At 35.9% G+C, this 27,026-nt stretch overlaps 1 protein-coding gene across 1 annotated transcript in view; it reads right to left on the bottom strand.

Moving 5' to 3' along the window:
* Positions 1–8,515, bottom strand: part of LOC123231947 (MDM2 binding protein) — an 80,317-nt gene extending 71,802 nt beyond the window's left edge. The window contains exons 1-5 of the mRNA XM_044658275.1: positions 8,395–8,515; positions 5,956–6,036; positions 3,824–3,897; positions 3,333–3,484; positions 1,151–1,209 (exon numbers count right to left, since the gene is read on the bottom strand). Coding sequence (XP_044514210.1) covers positions 1,151–1,209; positions 3,333–3,484; positions 3,824–3,897; positions 5,956–6,036; positions 8,395–8,515 — 487 coding nt within the window. The remainder of the gene's footprint in view (positions 1–1,150; positions 1,210–3,332; positions 3,485–3,823; positions 3,898–5,955; positions 6,037–8,394) is intronic.
* Between the last annotated feature and the right edge of the window lie 18,511 nt (positions 8,516–27,026).

Here is a 27,026-nt window from a genome sequence, read left to right as displayed (position 1 = left end):
AAATTCAGTTTTTAATGGTTCAAAATAATATCCTAAAGATTTCAAGAGCCCTAAGAATAAAACATTTCTTTTATATCCTTGATCTTGGAATCTTGGATTTTAGAAATATAGAAAAAAAGAAGTCCTACAATTTGCTTCCTACTCTATCAAGAAACATCTTACCAGTACTACAATAAAAATATGAATAGATTTCTTCACATTTTCTTTTTCTTAATGCTAAAATCAAAAAGAACTTCAAAAAATAAAAATTTAATATAATTATTTTCTTTAAAAATAACAAATGTACCAAAACTAAAACTACATATACCTATATATGTATATAAACATACATGTACATGTATGTGTGCACACATACATGTTTGTGTCTATAAACCTCTATACGCCACACATGCATGCATACGTGCATGCAAACACACACATATATACATGTATGGGTATGTCTCTCTCTACCCCATGGCCTATAGCAAAAAAGCAGTGGACAAAGTGGGACAATAGAAGACAGTTTACTGAGGCCAAGAAAAATAAAGAAAAAACAAAACGGAATTTAATAGTCTATTGGGAAAAGTTTAGAACTTGCCAAGATCACAGTTTGAATTTTGGCATTTATTCTTTCAAATTCACATATTTTAACTAAATGTTACTAACTGAACTTTCTGAATCTATTTTTTTCTTTTGCTTTGTCAAGTCAATTTAAAAATATCTGTCCATATAGATCTCAATTTCTCACCTAAAACAACTAAAATTTGAAAATGAACATCCAAAAATAGCAATGTACATTTAATATTTTTCAAGGTATGTTGACTTTTGGATGCCAGGTACTATCAATAATAGGTCAGAAGACATAATTTGGAAACAAATATACTAGCACTACTTTACAACAGCCCCATTCAAATGGGGATCAAATAAGTATTCAGAAGCAATCTTCTTTTATGTCTAATCTAATTTTTATCTAGTTGCATGAAAAGAATTCTTACAACTAACTTTTTAATTGGTATCAGTTTCATGCAACATAGTTGCTGTGAGGTCAAAATTCATTATCAAGACCAATGGACTACTAATCATCACCTTGGGATGAAGTCTGAATTTAACAACTATTCACAGAAATTATTACAATTCACTTGAACTCGGGCATTAAAAAATGGAAAATTACCAGGAGCAGGGAGTTTGTCTGATAACTGATGCAAATTTTCTGCAGCTTCTTCAAATAGACTAAAATAAAAAATTTAAGTTAGGAAAAATATAAATACACATAAGAGTTTCAATAGACAAGGAGCTTGATCAGCACTAATAAATTTTCTGACTGAAAATAAATCATTGTCATGGTTTATTTACTAAGGCTAATGTGGCTTTCTTTTCTTATGTGTTAAAAAGAGGAATGTTCATCAATCACATCTGATTAAGTAGTATAACCTTATAACCTCCTAAGAGTCCAAAATTTATCCTTTTAATTAAGTTTTGTTTATAATGAATGTTATAACATATGAAGACATTTTAAATGAACTGTTATGAAATCATTTTTTGTTGAATTTGACTTCATAAAGACTAGTTTTATGTTCATCAATTAACAAGTTCCTTCTTATGGAGGTAATTTTACATGTCTTTCTTTTTACTTTCATGCAATCTATTTTTCTACTGCCATTAGAGGATAAAAAAAAGATTTAAGTTATTATAAACACATTAAAGAACAGGCAATTTTAAAAGTTTCTGCTTTTATGCAATAATGCTCATATAGTTAGAATAATACAACTGTAACAGAAGCAAAAATACTATGTGATAGCACTATATGACTATCTATTAGTCAAAATCACTGAAAGAGAAATTATTAGTTGGACATATTACCTAGGTAAAATTAGATTTTTCTACCATACTTTTCAACGCCTACAAATAAAAGGAAAATCAATGCAACTACATAATATTTCAAGTTAAAGACAGAAAATTTTTAAATTGGGTTCAGCCATTATAAAAATAAGCAGAAGAGGAAGCTAGATGGCTCATTGGGTAGAAAACAAGGCCTGGAGGCAAGAGGTCCTAAGTTCAAATCTGACCTCAGACATTTCCTAGCTGTGTGAACCTAGGCAAGTCACTAAACCCCCATTCCCTAGAGTTTATTGCTCTTTTGCCTTGGAACCAATACTTATTTTCAATTCTAAGACAGAATTTAAGGGTTAAAAAGAAACAAATAAGTAGGAGCTGACTTAAAAACAATACATAGTAAATCTCAACAAATCTCAGGCATCAAATTATTTTGTGGTATCTAATGAGGAAATGGCATTATTTATGTTAATCATTCTATCTGTTCATATTAGAATTTTACTACCATAGTAACTTGAATGGTAGTTCAAAGCACAGGAAAGTCTCACTCAGTGTAATAAGCAGTGGTAGAGAAGATCCACTTTGGGAGAAGTGCTCATTGGCTTGTATATCCGATGGATATGTATCACCATGGGTACCCCAGGATGCTCTGCCTTCTCTAAGAGAATTCAAAATTCAAGGATAGGGAAGCAGGGACAGACATCATCCAAGCTTCCATAATACTATTTACCGTTTAGTAGGCACACTGGCCACATGTATTCAACAACCTCTTCAAGCCTTTGCAGAAAATTTTTCAAAACCCCTACATAGACCATTCCATTACTTTAATTTTGATAACTAATAAAGGTGAACACTAAAAATTCATCTGGCTCTGAGACAGGAAAGAATTTGTTGAACCATCTCACAGAGAACTGTCCAGTTTAAGTGTCATGTCCATTAATATCACTTAAATTTAAATTTGTACTATGTTTATTCAGAAGATCAAAAATTTACGAATGTAATGGACTTCTCTACTAGAAGCATGCAATGATCTAGGACAACTATGAGGGACCTATGAGAAAGAATGTTATCCATATTCAGAGGAAAAACTGTGGGAGTAGAAACACAGAAGAAAAACAACTGCCTGATCACATTGGAGGATGGGGATATAATTATGGATACTGACTCAAAATGACCACCCTAGAGCAAATATCAACAATATAGAAATAGGTCTTGATCAATGACACATGTAAAACCCATTGGAATTGTGCATCGGCTATGGGAGGGGGTGGGAGGAAGGGAGGGATAGAACATCAATCCTATAACCATAGAAAAATGTTCTAAATTAATTAAATAAAAATTTTCAAATAAAAAAAAAGATCAAAGATTTAGAAGTGGAAGTGACTACAGGAGTTATCTATTCCAATGCCCTTACTTTACAAAGGAGGAAACTTGCCCTAGCCACTCAAAGTTGTAGAATATCACTTTTAAATCATTCTCTGAATTTGTATTTTAACATTTTTAAAAGCATGCACACATACTCAGTCAATGAAAGTGATTCCCTGCTATTACTATCTTCTTCCTCCAAACAACGAACAGCATTCAGACATTCTTCAATATCTGTCTGAAGAGAGTCCTCGCTTTCCTCTTTTTGTGTATCAAAATGTATTTCTTCCCAATCAGAACTGCAAAACTGAAAAATGAGTTTACTACATTAATAAAGCCAATACTTCCTCCATGACTTTTTCTGTAGTGCTATGTCTTCTTTCATAATATGATGAACATGGAATTATGTATTATATCACATATAATACATATTCAACACATATATTATCTGCTACCTTGGGGAAGGTAGAGTAAGGGATAGGGAATGAGGGAAGAGGGGAAGAGAGGAGAACATGGATCAAAAATGCAAGAAAACTATTATTAAAAATTGTATCAACATATAATTTGGAAAAAAATTTTAATAAATGCAATACTTATTAAGCAAAATATTCAAAAATAACCGAAGCACATTTTCCATTTCTATTACCTGATAAAATCCACATATTGCTTGAACTGCAAAGAACCACTTCTTGGGACCTGGAACACCAACCACTGAACAGGCTTAAAAATAAAACATCCATTTATAATAACATCTTTATAATTTAATACAACAAATTTAAGTCAACAAATGTGAAGTGTATATTATAAGTCAGTCAGTTAAGTATTTATTAAGCATCTATTATGTATGTGGTAAAATCTGGAAGGAAAAAAAAAAGCAAAAGAGTCCTGCCCTCAAGGAGTTCACAATCTAATGAAGGAGAAAACAAGCCAACAATTATGTACAAATAAGTTATATGCAGGATATATAGGAGATAATCAACTAAGGGAAGGAACTATAATTAAGAAGAGTTGAGAAAGGCTTCCTATAGAAGATGGAATTTTAGTGAGGACTTAAAGGAAGCAAGGGAGATCAGCAGTTGAAGTGGAGGACAGAGATCATTCCAGGCCTGGAGGAACAGTCAGATAGAATGCCCAGAGCTAAGATATGGAGTCTTGCTCTAGGAACAGCCAAGAGGTTTGTACCACTGGGTCAAAGAATACAAAGAAATGGCATAAAGTTGAATAAAACTGAAAAAAATAAGGAATTATGAAGGGCTTTGAAACCAATCAGAAAACTTTAAATTTGATCCTAGAGATAACAGGGAGTCACTTGAATTTATTGAATAGGGGTTTAGGTGCAGATATGATATGGTTTGGCTTGTGCTTTTGGAAAATCACTTCAGTGGCTGAATGGAGAATGGATTGTAATGGGGAGAGACTTGAGACATGTATAGCCATCAGTAGCTATTGCAGTAATGTAAGCTTAAAATAAAGAGGCTCTGCACTAGGGTGGTAACAGAGAATTATGATATAGAAATATGTAAAACATAATCCTTGTTGTGATCTTGGACCAGTGACTTTCCCTCTTAAAGCCTCAGTTTCTTCAATTTTATAATAATGGAGGTGGAATGGATAATCTCTAAGGTCCCTGCTAGCTCAAAAATTCTATGTCTCAACAAACAGAAATAGTTGAAGATAAAGTTTGTAAGTTAGGTCACAGCTCTGAATAAAACAAGGGGACTACAGTTTATATAACTGCATAAATTAGACCTTTAAAATATCATGATATAAAACAATTTTTTTTAAAAAGCAAAACCAAAATTATTCATTTACAATGTATAGTTGTTTCATATCACTGCAATACACCAACTTGGAACTAGTATTTAAGAGGTAACTAGTGTAGCTTTAACAGAATAATTAGAATGGAAACCAAATTACAAGAGAAAAAACAAATGAGAAAATGTAGGCAATAAGACTACTATACCCAATGAAGGCTATATACTCTTCACTGTCACATTTTCCTTTTCATAGAAGATAAAGAGGAAAAATCACCAAAAAAATGAACAAGAGGCCTAGTTTTGTTCTGCCAATCAGTCTTTAAAGTATAGAAAATTAATACTGTGAAATCATTTTTCCCCTTAGGGCCCCCTCAGAATACTAAGTCTGATTCTAGGCTAAGGCTACAACCAGTTTCTCCCAGTAGGCTATGAAAATGAGTTGGGAACTTTCCTCTCCATTAAGGATAAAAGGATTAGGAGTAGGGTGGTGGAATTCCTTGACCCATCTGAAAGATTAAGGGAAGTCAGGCAAGCTCTAGCAGCCATGTTGGACTCCATGTGACTGTGTTAGGAGTCTTCCTTGTATGAGTAAAGACTTGCTTCTTCCTGTGATGAAATAATGAGGGAGAAGTTGAGGTCTCTAAATCTATCTCCTCAGTAGCTATTTACTAATCAAGAGATATCTTGGGATGTAGAGAAGAGAGAATGAGGGGTAAGCTCCCAAGGGGAGATATGTCCAAGAGGTGTTCAGCCTCTTTTACCCTCTTTTTTGGTACTGTCAGATTGTAGAGTCAAATGTCCAGTTTCAGGTGTTTTAACCAGTCAACCAGTAATTTTAAATTAAAAAACAGTGCCTCTTGAAAACTTCATTCATTACAGAAGGCAACAGTTGTTTCTTATCTTTGTATCCTCCACAATCTAGCAGTTCTCGTCATATAGCAGTTCTCAAAAAAATATTTGTTGAATGAATTCCTACCACCAGTGAATATTAATATAATTTTGAGATTTCCTCACTACTTACCAGGAAAGGTACTATCTTCTGCATTCATTGAGGCACTAATGCTTCTTTTCACACAATGATAAACATTTGCTGCTGTTAATCCTGCAACAAAGAACAAACACTAAGACTTAGCTATGAGTTTGAAGCCTTCAACTACAACAGGCCTCAAATTTTTTCATCATAGGAAGAAAAAAAATTCCCAAAGTCAACCACTTAAAACCCAGAAAAGAATGACTTGTGTGGTGACTTAAGCTCTGATCAACTACCTTCCATATACAACCATATTCTGAAATATCATCTTCTTACAAGAACATAAGAATTACCAGAATAGGACAGTCTAAAAATAGTTCTTATAAAGTCCTACTTTAATAATCCTGTTAAGATAGACAAATTAAAATTAATAATTCCCATTTTACTCATTAAGAAATAGGCTCATATAGGTTAAGTTCCTTGCACACCAATCAAAATGGCTTTTAAGAATAAAGTATAGACTAAAACCCAGGTCTTCTTACTTTTAAGTACAATGTTCTTTCCATTTTCCAGTAGAATGTAAATTTCTTTATATGGGAGTGGGGGTTGGGGAGAGGTATGTAACCTCAATGCCTAGTATTCTTAGTAAATGTTTATTAAATGAATGGCACCATATTGTCTTCATTCAGTAATCAACATAATAACAGCTAGCATATATAACACTTTTATAGATTATAAATATTATCTCAAAACAACCCTGGGAGGGAGGTTCCATTGTCTTCATTTTATAAATAAGGAACTTGAGGCAGGAAAAGTTTAGGTGACTTAGCCCAACCCATATCACTAGTTAAGTGTCTGAGACTGCATCTGAACTCAAATTTTCCAGATTCAAGGTCTAATGCTCTATCTACTGTACAACTTCACTACTTGGCAAAGACACCAAAAGATGAGGTGGGAATTGGCATAATTGTTCAGAGGTTCAGGGTGTTCATAACACCCTCGTTGGCTTAGATAAGACACTCTACCTCCCTGGGCCTGATTTCTTATCTTAAGAAAATCTGCAGATTTTTTAGAGAATTCTAGGCTCTAAATATTACAAATAGTGAATCCCTTGAAATTGTCATAGGTATTCAAATTTGCAGCAACCAAGTTTTAACTGTGAAATATGGTAATTCGTTCTAAGCCAATTTAAGTATGTGGTGAAATTAGAACTATTTAATGGATTAATTATTAACACCATTTGGCACCTAGCTATTAATAAAAATTCACTATCCCAAAGGAGCTCAATTTAGGTGAGACAACACATAAATGACTAGAAATATTCAAAATATATTCACAGGACATGGCAGAAAAGGAGGCACTAGAAAATGAAGAACTCTTGGTCTCAATTTTCTCATCCCTTAAAAAAGGGGGTGGGGGAAGGGCCAAGGTCAGGCACATGGCCTAGATCAAGAGTTCTTAAATCTTTATTTTATACCTCACCGACTCCTTTGGGCAATCTGAACTTTATGGACATCTTGTAATGATGTTTTGAAATAACTGAAAAAATTTCCATTAGAGGTTTTGAAAACAAAAGATTAATTTTTTTCCCCCTCTCTAATCCAAATTTACAGATCCCTTAAAATCTGTCCACAATTTCCAGTTTAAGAACTCCTGTTCTAGAACTCTTTTCCTGCTCAAAATCCCTATCTGTTGACTGATTAAATGACTTAATCAGTACAGGAGTGAATGGCAGAGCCATTAGTCTTTTGCCAACAACAGTATGCAATGACTGAGATATTGGATGTGGGAGCTATGACTCCAGTCCAAGCTGAAAATATAATATTTCAAAGAAACAATTCACAGATCCACCAACAGTGCATGGGCATACCTGTTTTCCAACAGCCTCCTCCCCACCCCCAACCCCAGTCACTTTCCTCTTTGGGCACCTATTCCTGTCTGATAAATATTAGGTGAAGTCTCAAATTTGCACTTCTCAAATATTAGTGAATTACAGAATTTTTTCATATGGTTGTTGATAGCTTGAATTTCGTCTTTCGAAAACTATTTGTTCACATCTTTTCTGTTTATTGGAGAACGGCTCTTAAATCTTATAAATCTGAGCCAACAATTATATACCTTAAATCTCATAACAGTTCCTCATAGATCTTGGATATAAAAGTTTCATCTGAGAAATTCGTTGCAAATTTTCCCCCCAACAACCCGTTTACTTTCTAAGTTTTACTATATTCGATTTGTTTGTACAAATTTTCTTAATCTTATATCATCAAGACTGGACGTGTTCTCTGGTGAGAACGAAATGCTTGCAATGGAATAATAGGTAAGTAAGTGTCTCGAAGGGGGTTCCGTCAAGCCAAACTTCGGAGATTCGGTTCCGAACCGCTCCAGGTGAGCCCCACCCCCTACTCGACTCACGAATTTTCCGACCTAAGAAAAAAAGCGCCACTCGGACCCTGGATCAGAGACAACCCTGTCTAACCCGCTAGTTACCCGGAGAAAACTCGGAGCCGTCCGACGCCGAGGACGAGGCCGCGGGCCGATTCCCCGGCTCTCGGCCCGCCGCCTCCGCCCGCCTCTCTCCCCAAGTCAACAACAGCAGATATCGGTCCATAGCTTCCAACACAGACAGCCGCGGCTGGAGCTCGCGCTGCTCAGCCCATCTGAATGCCCCGCTCTGAAATGACGCACTTCCGTTTCCTGTCTGGCTCTCCTCCCTCTCCCACAAATTACTGTACCTCTAGTGACTGGCCTACCAGCTGTCGGGCCGCGGAAGTAGTTCGGGCTTGGACCTTAAGAATTTAAGATTTTTAAGTTTTAAGTTTTAAGAGTGCTGTCATCACTTTATTGCTCCCTATTCCCCTTCTCCGGCCCATGAATAGCAAAAAGGGCTGGAGGTTCAGTGCGGGTTGGGAACTCTTCTTTGCGGAAGTGTTTCCTGCCGAGCCTGAGCAGCCGTGGGACCTGGCCCTGATCCCATCCCACAAGCGGACTGTCTTCGGGTTGCCCTGGACTGGCAGGCTTCGGAGAAGGTCGCAATGTCGAGTTTCTCTCGAGCGCAACAGGTAAGACCAGGGGCGCGCGGCAATCAGAAGGGACGGTGAGAGCCCCGGGCCGCCGAGATCAGACTTACTCTCTCCTGGCGTCAGTTTCCCTATTATGTAAAACTAAAGGTTTAGACAAGGAAAACGCTAAGGTCCCTTCAATCTCAAAATCTAGAACCAGCCAACCTTAGAGAAATCTCTTCTTTTCACCTTGATCCTTAGGTTCTACGTCTGTCAAAAGGGAAGACTGGCCAAACTTGGAGGTTCTTAACTTTTTTTTTTGTATCCTAGACCTCCCCCTACCCTCACCCCCGCCCCACCCTAGCAAACTAGTGAAATCGATGGCCTTTTTTCAGAATGTTTTTAAATACATATAATGAAACACACAGAATTGTAAAGGAAATCAATTACATCGAAATAAAATTATAGAAAAATAAACTCTTAAGTTCATGATCCTCAGGTTAAGAAACACTGGAATTGAAATCAGCAGTATGTTTAAGTGCTTTTCTATCTCTAAATCTTTTTGGTTCTTCTCTTTCTCCCCAGGATTTTTAGCTCTTCCTTTATAAAAAGCAAATGAGGGCCCTGGTGACAGGTCTGATTTGTATTTAATCTTTTGAGAAGGCTTTTCTGGCTGAAATGAAGCTGGAGAAACAAAATTGCCTTTTTTGTACCATCACAAGCAAGTCATTAGCATTTTACATTTATCTTGTACTTTTATAGTTAAATAATTTTTCTCTCAGTAATTCTAAAATCAGTCAAATTTCTATCCCTGTTTTTATACTCTTCTCAAAAAATATGAGGTTGGCACTGCATTTGTTTCCCTTTTTTTACAGATGAGAAAAGGAAAGCTTGGAGAAGCTATATGGCTTGTCCAAACTGATGCAAATTTAAATGACTTGTCCAAAAGCATACTGATAAGGATTGGCAGTACCAGAAACAAATCTAAGTCTTCTGACTACAAATCTAATATTCTTTCAACTAATAGCTTATCTCTGTATATTATTTTAAGGTTCACAAGGTGCATTATCTGTTATAGGTCTCTCAAACAAAATTAGATGAAACCCAAAGACAAGTCGTTTGGCATCCAAAGCCCTTCATAACTTAGCCCCTCTTAACCTTAGCTTTCTTATACTCTACTTCCCAAAAGATACTCTTCAATCTAGTGATGCTGATTTCCTGGCTTTTCCATGGACAAAATTCTCAATCTCTGATTGTCTCCCATGCCTGCAAAGCTTTCCTTCCTCCACTCTAGCTACTGACTTCCCTTACTTCCTGCCTTCTTCACTGGGAGCCTTCTCCAGTTTCCCCTAGTTCAAATGTCTTTCCTCTGTTTTTTATTTCCTATTTATCTTATATATAGCTTGCTTTGTACATATTTGTTTGAATATTGCCTCCCTCATTAGATTGTTAGCAACATTAGGGCAAGGACTGTCTTTTGCCTCTTTTTAAATCCCCAGAATTTAGCACAATGCCTGGCACATGATAGGCATTTAATAAATGTTTATTGAACTGAATAGACTTCCCCTGAAATAAAGAATTTAATCACTGAAAGCTTTTATTTTCAGTAACAATCCTCAAATTTTACCATTTTTTTAACTCTTCCTTTATCTAAAAAGTGACAAATCACTATTAGTCTCATTTATGTAACTCATTTTGTACTTGAAAACACTAACCAGTACTGAGATTGAAATTGCTAAGTATGTATGAATGTGTGTATATATACACACATATACATATATATGTATATATCATCAATGAAGTTGTCAGAATATGTATGTATGTATGTATGTATGTATGTATGTATAAACACATACATATATATTCTGACAATTTGATGATCAACTGATTTTTATTTTTCTTTCAGTGAAAATTTTGCTGTTATTTTCTAGCAATGGGCCACTTTTGGCCGAGTATGGTATCTCTTAGATGGAAAAATGCAACCTCCAGGCAAACTTGCAGCAATGGCATCAGTCAGACTTCAAGGGCTGCACAAACCTGTGTATCATCAATTGAGTAAGTATTGTGTTTAACCAGTCAGTAACCTATAACAAGAATTGTTGGCAAAATTGTTGATATAATGATAATTTTTTTGTGTCTCCTGTTATAAGTAACATTAGATTAGCTAGTTATTAGGAATTAAGATGTACCTAGCAGGAAGTTGCTGGAGCTTGGAATTCCAGGTTGGAATGAGAGGAGGAAGTCTGTCTGTGCCCTGAGTGTGGACTCCATTAGTGGTGGGCAAAACTGTTGCCAGCCTGGGAGACCTCAGAGCAAAGGACACCCTGCTTCCTGATTTCCCCTGGGATCCTGTGTGGTGTGGCATCTAAGAAAAGGACAAATCTACAGAGCCAAGAGAGGAGGAGAAGTATGAAAACTGGAGGACAGTGCTTCAAGCAGAACCCTCTCTACTTGGTACCTGAGATCATCTTGACTCCTGGCATCCAGAGATCATCAGTGGATTGCAGTGAGAATCCCAAAGCCACTAAGTCCTAGCTGCACTCAAGCCTGGCAGGTTCCAGGTTTGAGGCAGAAACCCAGAGACTCCATTTACAGCTCCTTGGGCCCTGTTAGTTTAGATCACTTAGATAAGAGTAGAATAAGTCCTCCCATTGCCCTGTGCTTTTATCCCTTAGATTTTAAGTATAGAAATCCTTTCCCACCTTTTAGTCTAACATAATTAAAGCTGTTAAGTCCCTTTTATCTTGTTAGCCTGTTACTATACTCTGGTTTAGTGGAAGCTGAATGACAGTTAAGATCAACTGCCATTCCTGTGGAAATCCAGTAAACTCTGGTCTCTTCACCCTGGTCCAGTCTCTCATAAATCCTAGAGTGTGTTCCCACAAACCACTTAGTTTATTGTAATATCCCTGGTGACCCCATTACCTTACTTATATTTTCCTACACTCCTCAGGACCTTTTTCTTTTTGCCTTGCCTTTTCCCAGTGATCTTGCTAAGATATTAAAGACCTCATTCTCTTTTCTCCCTGCCTATGCTTTTTCTTTCAATCACTACTTCATGTTCTTCAATTCCTTAAATTTGAAGTCCCTCCAAGGGTTCTCTCTTCCTGACTTTCTTTCTTTCTGCTTTGGTAGCTTCACTCACGTGTCTTCACTCACCACATTTATTCAGAGGTCTCTAGGCTTGACTTCCTAAACTTAAACCTCAAATGTCTAGCAATAGCACTGCAAAGTATGACAACCCCGAATTTGAAATCTGAAAGCAGTTGGAATTGTCTACTATTTGCCACCCATATGGCCTTGGACAAGTTGCTTAACAGTAAATGATGGTGTTCAGCTAGCTGATGTTTTATGACTTTCTTAGCTCTAGATAGAAGGCAGCCAGTAAATATTAGTTAAGCATCTACTCTGTGCCAAGTGCTGAAGCAAAAGACAGTCTCTGCCATCAAAGAGCTTCCATTCTAATGGGTTATGACATAATTTTATTCTTCTTCAGACATACTCTATTCTAAGAAAACTGTATCTTACTTTCCCTCATTATTGTTCTGGTCTTTTCTTTCTCTGGCATAGGATGATTGTGTTTTCTCCTGTTGAAGTTTCTTTGAGGCATGTCTCAGATACATCCTCCTCCATTAAGCCTTTCCTATTTTCCCTTTATCTCTTTCTCCTTCCTATTCCTCATACTTTAGCTAAAAGTTCTTTCTCTCTCCATTCAAATTGATCACTTTATCTAAGTGTTAACCTTTATGTTTATCTCAGTGCCCCTTATATCAGAGTTATTTGTGTATATGCCACTAATATCCCCTGTTCCATCATAGAGTGGTATGGAATGTATGCTTTTTATTGTCAGAGGGCTTGTTTGGAATACTAGGCCTGTTCTTTAGTGTCCTTTGGACCTTGTACAAATCACTTAATGTCTCTGTTTTTTTTCAACTCTAAAATGATGAGTTTGAACTAAATAATCGCCAAGTTCAGCTCTAAATGTGTGATCTTATGATACTAGATCCTAAGCTTTTTGAGAAGCCATGTCTAGGTCAGATATATATTGGTGTACTCATTGCCTGGTGCCATGGTAGGCACTTAATAAATGTATGCTAAATGATTTCATCAGACAGATATTTACAGGGAAAGCATTCCAGGCATAAGGCACAATGTGGGGAAAAGTTTGGTGCCTAGAAAGCACTAAACGTATTTGGAGAATAATTAAGAAATTCATTTTGGTGAGAGCCTAGGTCATATTAGTGAAAATAGTGAAAGATGATTCTAGAAATATTGGATTCAGATTGTTTTCAAACTGAGAAATCTGCATTTTATTTAGTAAAATAGTGGAGAATCATTAAAGCTTATTGGATACAGGAGAACAGATTACCAAGATTTTTCTGATAACAGGTATTGAATTTATAGGTATTCTAACACATAGCATTGTTAGCTCCAAAATCCACACTTCATTGTGTTGCCAGAATCACGGAAAGCAACTTAAAAGAACCTAGATGTTACCTGAGAATTTTATTAGGTGCATAGAGCTTAAGTGTAAGCTTCAGTGAAAAAGGCTTTTTGTGCATAGTAGTCTGAGTCTCATAACTCCTTGGGAGTAAATTCTTTTTACATGTTTTAACACTTTTCTCTTAGAGGCACTGTCCTTATAAAGAGATGTCTTTTGTAACACTTGGGAGACCTTATCTCTCCCCAAACCTGTGCATTAATAGTTTATACTTAGTCCCTGATACCAGGGCAGTGACTCAAATATAGGTGCACCCTGCTACCTGGATTCATCTTCAATTTTAATTTTGTTCTGGCTAGTCTTTCCTTAATGAGACCCAGTACTTGGTGCCAGCATCTAGCTCTCATATTCCAGCAGGGTGTCAGGTTCCTTGTCCCTGTAGTTTCTGGAGAGTTCCTCTCATTCACATGTTGAGGTGATTCAGTCTCTTGAGAGGTTCCCCCTCTCCCCATTTTTTTCAGTGAATGAAACAGCACATTACTCTTAACGTCTGTGGCTTGGACATTTCCTTAATTTATCAGCCTCAGTGTATTATTAGCCAGAGTAATAATATATACACAATTCCACCACTCACACATAAGCATGCCAAAGTGTCATGGCTTCATCCTTGTAAATGTTTCTTTTTCTGCCACTGATGAATACCCTTCCATGCCTTCATAGATAATCTTTACAGTTTAGTGTAACCAAAAGAATCATCACCTGGAAGCTTGCCTTTATCCCCTCCAAACTTAGACATATTTTTGATGACAAATATAGTCTGATGCTAGGTGTGTACTCAAAACCTTCCATCTTAGTAGAACCCACTAAAGCTTGTATTTTACTGGCAGAGCTTTCAGGTAGGCTATACTCACCTCTTGTTCTGGTAAGCTATTAGAAGATTTCAACTTAGAAACAGTGATATTTTCCATAAATGAATCAATACTAATTTTTGAAATTATCTGTCAAAATAAAATTTATCACATCCAGATAGCTCAAGTTTTTCAGTAGTGGTTTAATGACCACTTATTGGACATATAGATGGAATCTATTCTTGGGATACGCAGCAAATGCCCTGAGGAGGCATCATCTGATATTCTTTCTAATGCTGCATTGATATTTCACAATAGCAAAGATGTTTACTGGATACATGCTACAGCATGGAAGTAGCTTAGTTATATTTACATATTGCTTAATATCTTGCCTTTTGTTTAATTTTTATGAAGTTTATATAAATATATACATAAAAGTTTATATAAATAACAGTTTATGAAGTGCTTTTGCAATACAGTCTTAGTTGATTCTTGCAATAACTTTATGATATAGGTAGGACAATTAGTCTTTTCCTTAGAAAAGTGAAACAGATAAGTGATATATTCAGTCATAATTATCAAGTGGTAGAATAAGAACTGGAAACTTGGGTCTTCTGATTTTATCTGGTGGTTTGTTTGTTTTTTTATTCTTTCTTACCTGTACTATGCTGTCTCACATGATCCTTATTAAGACAATATTTTGCTAGTAGTGGCCGTTTAATATCCTAGTACCTGAAGAAATATTATAACCAAATAGGTTTTTTAAATACTCACTAGACTTTCTTCTGCAGATATATCATTGAAAATGAATCACATTACATTGAAGAAGAGCTCCGTCTTTCATCTTATTTACAAAGCAACTTAGAGATAAATAAGTGGAACTATGGCCAGTTTTTTCTGTAGTTACCTACCTTTTATTTGGTGGTGAAGGATAAAGGGTATATTGATGGAGAAATAATTATTGTCACTGTTAAGTTTTGTTTCACAGTATTTAATATGCAACTGGTGGCCTATAAATTTTGGTAAAAATCTTACCTGTGAATCATTCTATATCCACAAGGTGGCACTAGACTCCAAATTTAATTACAGGCAGGCCTGTAATTTTTAGATTATATTCCAAAAGTTCATTTGTAATTTTGCCTCATAGAACTTAGCATTCATTTTTCTAGTAGTAATAATGTACTAATGTTGGTTGGGTTGCCAGGTCTGGTCACAATACTTACTTAAGACATAATGTTAAAAAACTCTCTTACTTAAAGTTTGCTCTTGAGCATGTAGTTTCTTTCCCACTCCCTTTTGATGTCTGGTCCATGTGCCTAACAGTGACAGCCCTGAGTCTGAAGTTACAAAGTCAATGAGAGGCTAGTCTCGTGTTCTTTATTCCTTTTTTAAATTAACGGGGGATCTGGAGGTCCTCTTACCATAAAGATGTGTAGGGATTAACCAGCCCACAGTGACAGTAAGTAGAAAGCATAGAGACAGGAAGTGAGGAGAAAGCCAGCATTAGTTGCTTGGTCTGTCTGTTGCTGTCCATTAGGTGCTGGCACTTGCAGGGAAGTTGGCTGCTGGAAGTGTGTTGGGTTGCTGGTTGGCATTTAGTTGTCGGAATATAAAAGGAGAGTCTGAGTTTACTGATAGGGCTTTTGGTTTTAGCCTTTAAAGAACTTTTGGCTTTAGCCTTTAGAGGGCTTTTTGGTTTGGGGGTTTGGGGCTTTTGCTTTGGGCTGTTAGGTTTTTTTCTTTCTTGAACTTTTTTGGGAGGCGGTTGGTCTTCATTGACAGACCTCATTGAGGTCGAGTTAACACACTGATTGGGTTGGTTTTAGTTGGGGTGGGTTGAGTTGGAACTTTGTGGGGTGGTTGTTATTAGTGGTAGTTATAGGCAGTTGTAGGCAGACATAGGCAGTTTTAGATAGTAATTATAGATAGTTATAGGTAGTTATAGGATACCTAGTATGGACATTAGGAAATTTTCTTTCTCTACTTCTTTTCTGTATTTCCCTCCTTTACAATATTCTTTTCTATCTCTATTTTAATAAAACTAAGTTATTAATTGTTAAAAGCTGCTCTTTTATTTTTGTCAAACCCCTATTTTAACCCTTACACCTGCAATTTGACTTCTAACCCTTAGAGTCATTGACTCTGCTTTTTCAAAAATCCTTAGTGATCTTCTATATGCTAGAATCTCCTCAGCTCCTCACCTGAAGAGTATGCTTCATTTTTTTATCTTTATGCCAGTCAACAAGCTATTAATGCTTACTGTGTGCTGAACACTGTACTCTGCCATGGGGATACGAGGATACAAGGAGTGAGAGTCCAAACCCTCAGAGATTACATTCTAATAGAACTGACAACTTGTCTAGGTTAATGTTGACCTTAGAGTTAAATCCTGCCTCAGACACTGTATAATAGTAGTGCCAGCCTGGGCATGTCACCTAATCTTTTCTTTTTCTTTTCATCTTTACCTTCTTTCTTAGAATCAATACTAAGTATTAGTTCCAAGGCAGAAGAGTATTTAAGAGCTAAGCCATTGTAGTTAAGCTACTTGCCCAGGATCACACAGCTAGGAAGTATCTGAGGCCAAATTTGAACCATAGACTTTCTGTCTCCAGATCTGGCTCTCTATTCACTTAGCTGCCCCTATGTCACTTAATATTTCTCAGCCTCAGTTTCTTTTTTGTGAGGTGGAATTAGTAGTAGAATCCACCTCACAGGGTTATTGAGAGAGTCAACTGAAGTAACATGAATAGCATTTTGTAAACTTCAGAATGCTATATAAATACTAGCTCTTCAGTCATTATATGGTACTGCCATTAAGCACCCTTGTTCGGTCCTTGATTGCCTTTCTCCTAGACCAGTGATGGGCAAACTTTTCAAAGAGGGAGCCAACGGAAAGGAAATGCTCATCTATCCGTCTGTGTTTAAAGCAACTCTTTCGAAGTTTCATTGTATTGTATCCTACTCATTGTATTTGTCAGATTAGGAATGATGTCACCTGGCTGGACAGAACATTTCAGGGGGCCTCATCTGGCCCACGGGCCATAGTTTGCCCATCACTGTCCTAGACTATTTTAGTAGCCTTCTAATTGGTTTCCCTGCCTCTAGATTCTCCCCCTCTCAAATCTATTTGCAGTTTATAATGTTTATAGTCTTCCTAAGGCAGAGGCTTTCTATATCACTCCCCTGTTCAAAAGTCTCTGGGATGAACTACTAACTCCTCAACTTAGCATATGAGTCCTTCCAAAGTTCCTTTTCAGATTTATTTCTTCCTACTTCCCTTCATACTCTACATTTTTGTCAGACTCAACTACTAGCTAGTTTTTAGACTACTCTTCACTTTTCTGCATGTTTTCATTTATTGTGACTGGCCTCTATATCCTGATCTTCAAGACTAAGTTAAGATGCTGCTTTATGCCTTCCCTCATCATTCTTCTTTATGGTACCTTATATTTACCTTCTCAAGTACATGTATCCCAGCTTCTATATAAAATGTCAGCTCCTTAAGAACAGGTATTTTGTTTTTGTTCTTGAAACTGCAGGATACTGCCTTATACCTAATAAGTAGGCTATTCATAAATGTCTTTTAAATTGAATTCAGTATAAAGGTTGAGCCATACTTTATACAAATTTAACTTCTTATAGGAGTTAGTTTTTAAAATATTTCTTTCACTAGTTTTATTTCACCCATTCTGGTTCACACTGAAAGCATTATACCACATACAGAGCCTAAGGCATTCAAATATAAATTTTTAAAGAATATATTCATTTAAATTTGGCACACATTATTAAAGCATATAATTTTTTCAAATCAAATATTCAACTTTTTAAAAAATGAAGTATTAGATTTTCCTTTGGCTAGGATGCCTTTAAAAAGATATTTTTTGATCATTCAAAAGTCTTGATTTGCTTTAAATTAAAAAAAGGGAGGGGAAAGAATTTAGTCTTTACTATATTATTAGCTATCTTATTTGGAGTGAGGGAGATCTGAATTCAAATACTACCTAGATGCTAGCTTTGTGACCCTGATTAGATGCAAGTCACCTAATCTCTCTCACACTTAATTTTTTCATCTGCAAAATGAGAATAATAATAGTACCTATCTCATTTGGCTGTTGTGAGGAACAAATGAGATAACATGTAAAAGCTTTTTGGAAACCTTAAAAGTGCCATGTAAATGCTAATAAGCAAGTTATTTAACTCTCAATGCTTTGATTTCCCAGTTTGTTTAAAAAAAAAAAACCACAAAACTAGTTGATCTCTAAGATTCCTTCCATTCCTACATTTTCTTTATTTTCTGATATACTTTATCCCTTCAGTTGATCCTGTGATCAACTGTTGCCTTAATAATTCACCATATATCACACCCCTTCTCAATTCTTTTAGTAGCTTCTTGTCACACATAGGATCAAATGCAAAAAGTTGAGCATTTTATTGTTTATTGTTATTATTATTTGTTTATTGCCACAGCAATTTCCTGGCATTCCCCATTCCCCCCAAAAAAACAGAGAAAAACATTTGAGCAAAACCAACTTGCACAACACCTACTATTTTTTCCCAACAGTAAGGAAGCAAATGTATTTTGTCATTTATGCTGGGCCAAAACTAACCATTACCTTTACCTTAAATTAAACTGCCTTTCACTGTTGTTTCCTTTATGTCATTGAATTCATTATTTATACTTTTCTTCTGGTTCTGCTACTTTGCCTTTTGTTTATATGTCATCTGTGCTTCCTACTGTTCTTCCTATTCATTATTTTCCAAGAGCTTATCAAATTTGTTCAGCCATTCTCTACTTGATAGTTCTTAACAAGCGTTTCATAGTTGTCTATCTACTATGTGCCAGGGGCTGTGTTAAGTAAGTACTTTACAAATATTATCTCATCTGATTCACATAACAGCTTGGGATATAGGTACTGTTATTATCTCCATTTTATAGGTGAGGAAACCAAAGCTAACAGAGATGAATTGACTTGCCCAGGGTCACACAGCTAGTAATTGTCTGAGGCCAAATTTGAACTCAGGTCCAGAATAGCAGGGCTTTTGCTTTTTTTGTTACTTTTCTATGTAGTTACAGCAGTGGGTAGGGAAGATACAAAAGAGACTTATGGCAAAGAGATATCATGAAGCTATTATAATAATTGCAAGAACAAAATCATTAACAAGAGAAATGGAAATAAAACAAACCAGAAACAATAGAAATCTTAAGAGGAATTATCCACAAACGTCTACTGACATTTTTTGGTAGCAGTAAGGTTGGACGTGATCTCAGAGTACAAGTGTGAATAGTTAAGTGGATGGAACTGAATGGCTAAATCTAATAAACAGTGATAAATGGATTGATGCCAAACTCAAGGATGATTTCTAATGGAATTCCCAACATATGCTTCAGAAGAACTGATAGGGTTTAGAGTTAGAATGGAATTGAGAGATTATTTTTCCAACCTCCCATTTTGACTTGTTATTCAGAATAAATTAAAATCTAGAGAGGCTCAGTGATTAGCCTACAGCCACAAATAGTCAATACTCAAATCTGTTTTTGCCTTTAAATTTATTGATAGGGGGCAGCTAGGTAGCTTAATGGATTGAGAGTCAGACCTAGAGACGGGAGGTCCTACGTTCAAATCCGGCCTCAGACACTTCTCAGCTTCAAACTTCAAAAGAGTTGCCTTAGAAACAGACTGACAGATGAGCATTTCCTTTCCTTTGGCCCCCTCTTTAAAAAGTTTGCCCATCACTGGTTTAGACAGTAGAAGTGATCTGCCAAGATTATATCATATGAAGAGAAAATTAGACTCTTAGTTTATTTTTAATGTAATCCATCAGCAACCTTTAATTTAATCAAATCAAAAGCTTAAAAGTACCCCTGTTTAGCACCTAGCTAACCATTAAGTAAGAGAGTTCATGAGTCACTTACTAGAGAAAGCTCACACCTCCAAAAGCCACTACCCTCCCCTGGGCAGTGCTAGGCAAATTAGGAGGCTGTGATTGGTTCCTGTGAAGTAAGGAGCAACAGGAAGTGATGTGGAGAAAACTGCTTTAAAAAGGCCAGCCCAAGCATTCATTCATTCAATCATTCTGTGTTGGTGAGCTGAGCTGGAGGAAGGTTCTTGGAAGCAGTTGTGTTGTCCTAGACTTGTCCTTGCCTGGAGCTTTCTACACTGGAGAGGCTTGCTGAGTGAGTGACTCAGGCTGAGGGAAGAGGCTTGTGTTTGTGGATTTCTGGCTGAAGACGCCACTGGGACTTCCACATGGAGATGGGGACTTGGGGATGCCCCTGCTGGGGCTGAGCTGGACTTAACCAGAGCACCACTTAGGGCAGTAGTTCTAAATTTCCCACTTTCAGTATCTCTACTTTGTTGTACATGAAAGCTGCTAACAGTCATTTTTTTTTATTTAAGGGCTAATATTTTATAAATGGCGACCACAATCTCACTTTTATAACTTTCATATTGAGTCAAACTCAATTTTAAATCTTACAATAGTCCTCCTATCTGCTGGCTCATTTTATAGAGGAGACTGAGGCCGCAGAGAGGCTTAATGAGATATAAGGACAAAGGACAGAAATCAACCAATATTTTTAAGTGTCTACTATGTGCCAAGTATACTGGGGATATAAATATAATGAAAGAAACTCTCACAGACCTTATATTCTAAGGGGAAACAACAATTGAGCAGTAGGCATTTATTAGGCACTTACTGTAGGCCAGGCATTGTTATAAGTGCTAGAAATATAAAGTAAGGCAAAAACATGGTCCTAACAAGGACATATATAATCATATAGAGAACAACTTACAAAGTAGTTAAATACTAGGTTGTTGGGAGGGGTCTAGAGATTGATGATACCAAAACAGACTTCATGTAAAATGTGTTAGTTAAGCTGTATCTTAAAAGAGAGAGTGTGTGTCCATGAGGCAGAAGGGAGGTACATTCTGAACCTAGAAGAACACCAATTACAAAAACAGATTTATCAAGGGCAAGGATAGTCATGTGTGAGAAACAGAAAAGGGCAGTTCGCCTTTCAGAGAGTGTAAGAGAGAAGTGGGAGGATGGGGAGGGATTAAATGGAATAACTATATAAGAGGCATAAACAAAAGAAATGTCATTAAAAAAAAAGGAAGGGCAAAATGACAAATGTTGAAGGGGATGTAGGAAAATGGAGACACTAGTCCAGTTATTTGGAGAGCAATGTAGAATTGTGCTCAAAGAGTCATAAAGTTGTATATACCTTTTGACCTAGCAATATTACTATTAGGTTTATTTCCTAATGTGATCAAGGAAAATGGAAAAGAAACTATGTGTTCTGAAGTATTTATAGCAGCTCTCTTTATGGTGGCAAAGAACTGGAAATTGAGGAGCTCCCTATCAATTGAGGAATGGCTTAAATAAGTTGTGGCATATGATTGTGATGAAATAATATTGTGCCATAAGAAATGATGAACAAGTGAATTTTGGAAAAATATGGAAAGAACTACATGAAATTATGAAGAGTGAAATAGTAGAACCAAGAGAACATTTTATACAGTAACAAAAATATTGTGTAAAGAATGACTAGAGAAAGAACTGATAGACAGAAATAAGTAAGACATAGTTTTATATATACATGTCTTTTTGTCAAATGATGCCTTCTCTAATGGGATGAGGAAAGGGAAGGAGTTAACTGGGTATTTAAATGTAACAATTAATTAAAAATTAATTAAATTTTTAAAAAAGAAGTTTTCACCCTGTGTCTTTTCTGTTGTTGAGATGGTTCAAATAACCTTCTTGCCTTCTATCATTCTATAAAAAAAATCTGCTGCAGGAGTTTGATATTCCACTCTAAATTGCATTGTTATTTGGGGTTTCTTTCGTAACTTTATGAACTTTTATAAGTAATGCCATTTTTTTCTTGAAGCAATTTTTGTCTCATTCAGAATTTGTATCATTCTAGGTAACTGTGGGGATCATGTTGTCATAAAGAACACAAGGCATATTGCATTTTCTGGGAATAAATGGGAACAAAAAGTATACTCTTCACACACTGGGTGAGTTAAATATGACAATATCAGTGTAGTAACATTAGTGATATATTTTTAAACTACCTTTTAAAAAGCTTGTCTTTAATAAGGAACTGCTTTTATCTTAGCTGTATACCAAAGTCACTCTTAAATTGACTATATGAAACTTTTACTTTCAGTCACAATATACAGAAATGTTTTATACCAGCTACAATTTTTATTCAACCAAGAGAGCCTTTGGTATGAATAGAAACCAGACAATAATCTTTTCTTACCTCGATTATTCTGATTTCCTAGTCAACATTTTAGCCTCATATCTCTCTTTAATTTAAAAACAACTCCAAAAACCATTCTCCTTGGAGTACAATTTCACCATTGTCTTTCACTATTATACTGAACTCTATGCAGAATAGAACCTTTTTATTTTTATAATCAAAACCATATTCCCTATTAAAATGATTCCTGTTCTAACCCTGCCATACAAAATGCATCTCCATTTTTCCAATGTTAGTATCTGTAGCTCATTGAAGCAAACATCCCTATTTACATCCTGTTTGTCCTCCTTCCTGGGAGCTTGTGTAGGCCTGGATCTCATTTCCTTTTGCCAATTCTAGTTCATTGAACCAAATGTGTGAGGTCTTACTGAACTAAAAACCCATCTTTACACATTTCAGCTATATAACTCACTTGTATCTACTGGTCCAGTAAAAGTTATCCAAGAAATTTAAAGATCATCAAAGAAAATAATACAAAAAACAAGATTAACAAGTTTGTGATGAAATTAAATCTCCATGTTGATGCAAAGTATCATAGCTGTTCTATCGGTAATAATAGAAATTTATTTTTATGATCAATGATAATGCTAGAAAAATAATAGTACCAAACAACCTACAGCATGCTAACACAGCGACTCACATATATTAGTTATCCATTGTCTTCTTGAAGCTCTTTTCAGTTTTACTTTTAAAACTTTATTTGTTTCAAAACAAAATGCCAGAGGGGCAGCTGGGTAGCTCAGTGGAGTGAGAGTCAGGCCTAGAGCCAGGAGGTCCTAGGTTCAAACCCGGCCTCAGCCACTTCCCAGCTGTGTGACCCTGGGCAAGTCACTTGACCCCCATTACCCACCCTTACCAATCTTCCACCTATGAGACAATACACCGAAGTACAAGGGTTTAAAAAAAAATGCCAGAATCGGTTTCAAGGGCTATTTAATGCTTTCAAGACATAAAGAAAAAAAAATACAAACACATTAGACATATGGTAGTTCATTTCTAAGGTTTTTTAAAGACTTTTGAAACTAACTAAAAGAAAAAAAGAATCTCTCAAAGTGATACCTCTCCTATCATTTAAAAAAAATAGCCACTTATTCTGCTGTACAGATTTTCATTTCACTTCTCTAAATCTCCAAAAATCAAGACCTGTGTCATGAAAATTGCTGACAGTTTAAACCCCAGAGACTTTGAACTGGTTGCCTCCACAATGCTTTCTAGTCTCCACTTTCTGGAACCTCACTTGTAAGCTTTTAACGTCCCTCAGAAATCACTTTAGAAGCATTCAGTAAAGGTCTGAAGATAGCAAAGACAATACAGTGATCCCTCATCTATCGCAGGAGTTACGTTCCAGAGACACCCCTCTCCCCCCCCGCTGCGATAGATGAAAATCCACAAAGTCATGGCATTATATTTATTTTATTACTTATACATATTTTAAGGCTTTATAAACCCTTGCCCTCTCCTATAATCCTTTTCCACACTCTTATTAACCTCCAGTCACTGAGCCAATTAGCACCCAGAATACAGAACACAGCGCTGTGGTTGGTTGCTTTTCTTTCTATCTGCCAATAGTGTGCTGCGTACAATCTCATGTTGGCAAACTTGCACAAGCAGTAGTAGCATACTGCATTTCCCTTATGTAGAGTATGGTATTCATCCACAAAATCACACAATATAGCGAAAACTCCACGATACAGAATTAGATATATATTTTTTTAAAAACCCACAATACAGTGAAGCCGCAATAAGCGAACCACAATATAGCAAGGGATGAGTGTATTCCACTGCTACCTTATTCTCTGGGCAGCTAGGTGGCACAGTGGTTAGAGTGCCAGGCTTGGCATTAGCAGGACTCCTCTCCCTGAGTTCAAATCTGGCTTCAGATACTTATTAGCTGTGCGACCCTAGGCAAGTCACTTAATCCTGTTTGCCTCAGTTTCCTTATCTCTAAAATGAGCCAGAGAAAAAAATGATAAACCACTCCAGTACTTTTGCCAAGAAAACCCCAAATGGGGCTACAAAGAGTTGGACATGAATGAAAACAACTGAACAGCTTGTTCTGTGATCATAGTTTTAAAGAAGGAAATCATTCCAGTTGAGAGCCAAAACATACTTTGTCCATGATGGAAAAGTGGACAGGAAATAAAAGTACCATCCATATAGCTAAGGCTGAAGTATTAAAGCACTTAATGAGCCAAAAAGATTCACAGTGACTCTTTAACATCTTAAACTTTGCTTCTTGGACAGTATATATTCATAAAACATTTGAAAAATCACTTGACCAGCCTGTTTCATTTCTATAAAATAATCTTATATTTGCATGGCATTTTTTTAAACCCTTACTTTCTATTGTAAAATCAATACTAGGTATTGTTTCCAAGGCAGAAGAATAAGTAAAGCAAAGTACCTTCACTTATATTAACTAATTTAATAATCACAGAAAGATTTTTATCGTCACCTTGCGTGAATCTTTTGTACGGTAGTTCTCTGAGGACTTTTAACCCCTAACCCTATTTCCCAGACTGTACAACACTAAGGAAAACTCAAGAGAAGGTAGGCTCCAAAACTTGAGTAATCTATTGCTGGTTTTCCAATGGTAGATAGACTTGACCACCAGCTAACATTGCCATTTTAAATATAAGTGGTCAGATAATGAAACTTCAGCATTGTCCCAATTAGAAAGAAGCTTAAATTATATTTAAGTTGAATGTTCTAATATCTAATATGTTTTTTATATGGTTAGTAGTTGAGGCATTGTGATGTACTTATGTCGTTAGTATTTCTAAGGAATAAAATTTGTAAAATATAGCAGTTGACCACTTGTAAAAATATCATTTCAAGTGCCTAGAGTTTAAGACATTTTCAGAAAAACCATTCTAGGTACAATGGTTTTTCTTAAATAAAATGAAATATTGTGTAGCAATATCATCCTCCCCACCTTGTTTAAAAACTTTTGTTTATTTAATAGCTACCCAGGTGGTTTCAGACAAGTGACAGCAGCTCAGCTTCACCAGAAGGATCCAGTGGCAGTAAGTCTAATGTTTTCAAAAATATGTTATTTCAAACCCCTCCCCCCCATATTTCTTTAAAACAAGTCTATCACCTCTTTCCCTAATACATTTTATCCTATTTTTGCCTCTTTTAAACAAGCTACAAAGACTGATTTTTAAAAGTTATAATTTATTAAAGAGCAAGCATTATTGTATTATGAAAAGAAGATTGGATTTGAAATTAGAAGACTTGGGTTATAATATCAACTTTGCCACTTTACTATGAGCAAGTTAATTTCTCTCCAACCTTCAATTTTCCTCACCTCTAAAATGGAGATTATAATTTTTGAATAACAACCAGGTCGGAAATGCTCCTTCTAATTTTGAAATATGTCTTATATTCTTGGTATGTATTATTAGACTATTGAATGCCAAAGTAAACGACCTATTTTTGGAAGATTAATAGGTTTGAGTTAGTTGCCCCAAAGCCCAAGTTTTTAAATGAAAAAGGCCTTTGGAAACATACCTGTTTGATCACAAACCATAACTGTTAGATCAAAGTATATTTTTTCTTTGATGTTTTATAAATTATGCATCTCAAGTTTTTTAAATATTTTAATTTTGTTCTTGTGTGTCAATTACACACTAGGGGTCAGTATAGGCTAATTAATTATAAGATCATAAGATTTCAAGTTCGAAGGGACCTTAAAAATAAAGTAATTGAACTCTTTCATATTACATATGAAAAAAAAGCTAAAAACAAGAGAAGTTAAATCACTTGCCCAAGGTCACACAGGTAGTAAGTCACAGTGATTGTCATGACTCCAAATCAGCTCACAATCCAACTAAACCATATTGCTTAGATATTCTGTAATTTTAACTTTTTTAATTGATCAGAAATCCTTTGCCAAACCTTTAGACTGTTTTTTTTAAGAACAAAGAACTAGAAAATGTTTGAGGCAGTCTCAGAAAATGTTTCAAAAATTGTATACTAAAAAAAAAAAATTGCATCCTGTGGTTAATAAATCAGGATCTTTTCTATGCCTTAAGTTCTTTGAGAATTGCCTGGGACACTCTTAACATTGGGAGTTGCCCATATTCATCCAGCTAGTATGTCCCAGAGACAATTTGTACTTAGTTTTCCTGGCTCTTAAATCAGCTTCCTAGCTACTACACTATGCCACCTCTGGATTCAGAATGCTAATAGATGAAAAGTAACATTGGTAAGATAATTTCCAAGCCAATAACAAAGTATAAAATTTATTGATGCTGCTTTTTCTAGAACAATAGAATTTTGCTGCTGGAATAGACCTTAGAAAACGTCTATTCTGATGCCTTCACTTTACAAGGACATAGTTGAACATTAGTGTTAGAATCAGTTGGAAGACTAGGAAAAAAAGTCACTTAATCCATTTAGACCTCAACTTTGTACTTCCTAAAATAGGCTCAAGGTGGCCTCTGCACCTTGAAGCCTTTTCTGATCCCCTTAGTATTTTTCTCAAATTTCTTTGTATCTAGTTGAGTGTATGTATGTGTGTGTCCATTATTAAGTAAATTCCTTGATTTCAGTGACAG

This window comes from Gracilinanus agilis, chromosome 1 (genome assembly GCF_016433145.1).
Source record: "Gracilinanus agilis isolate LMUSP501 chromosome 1, AgileGrace, whole genome shotgun sequence".
NCBI lineage: Eukaryota > Metazoa > Chordata > Mammalia > Didelphimorphia > Didelphidae > Gracilinanus > Gracilinanus agilis.
This window is presented reverse-complemented; position numbering and strand designations above follow the sequence as displayed.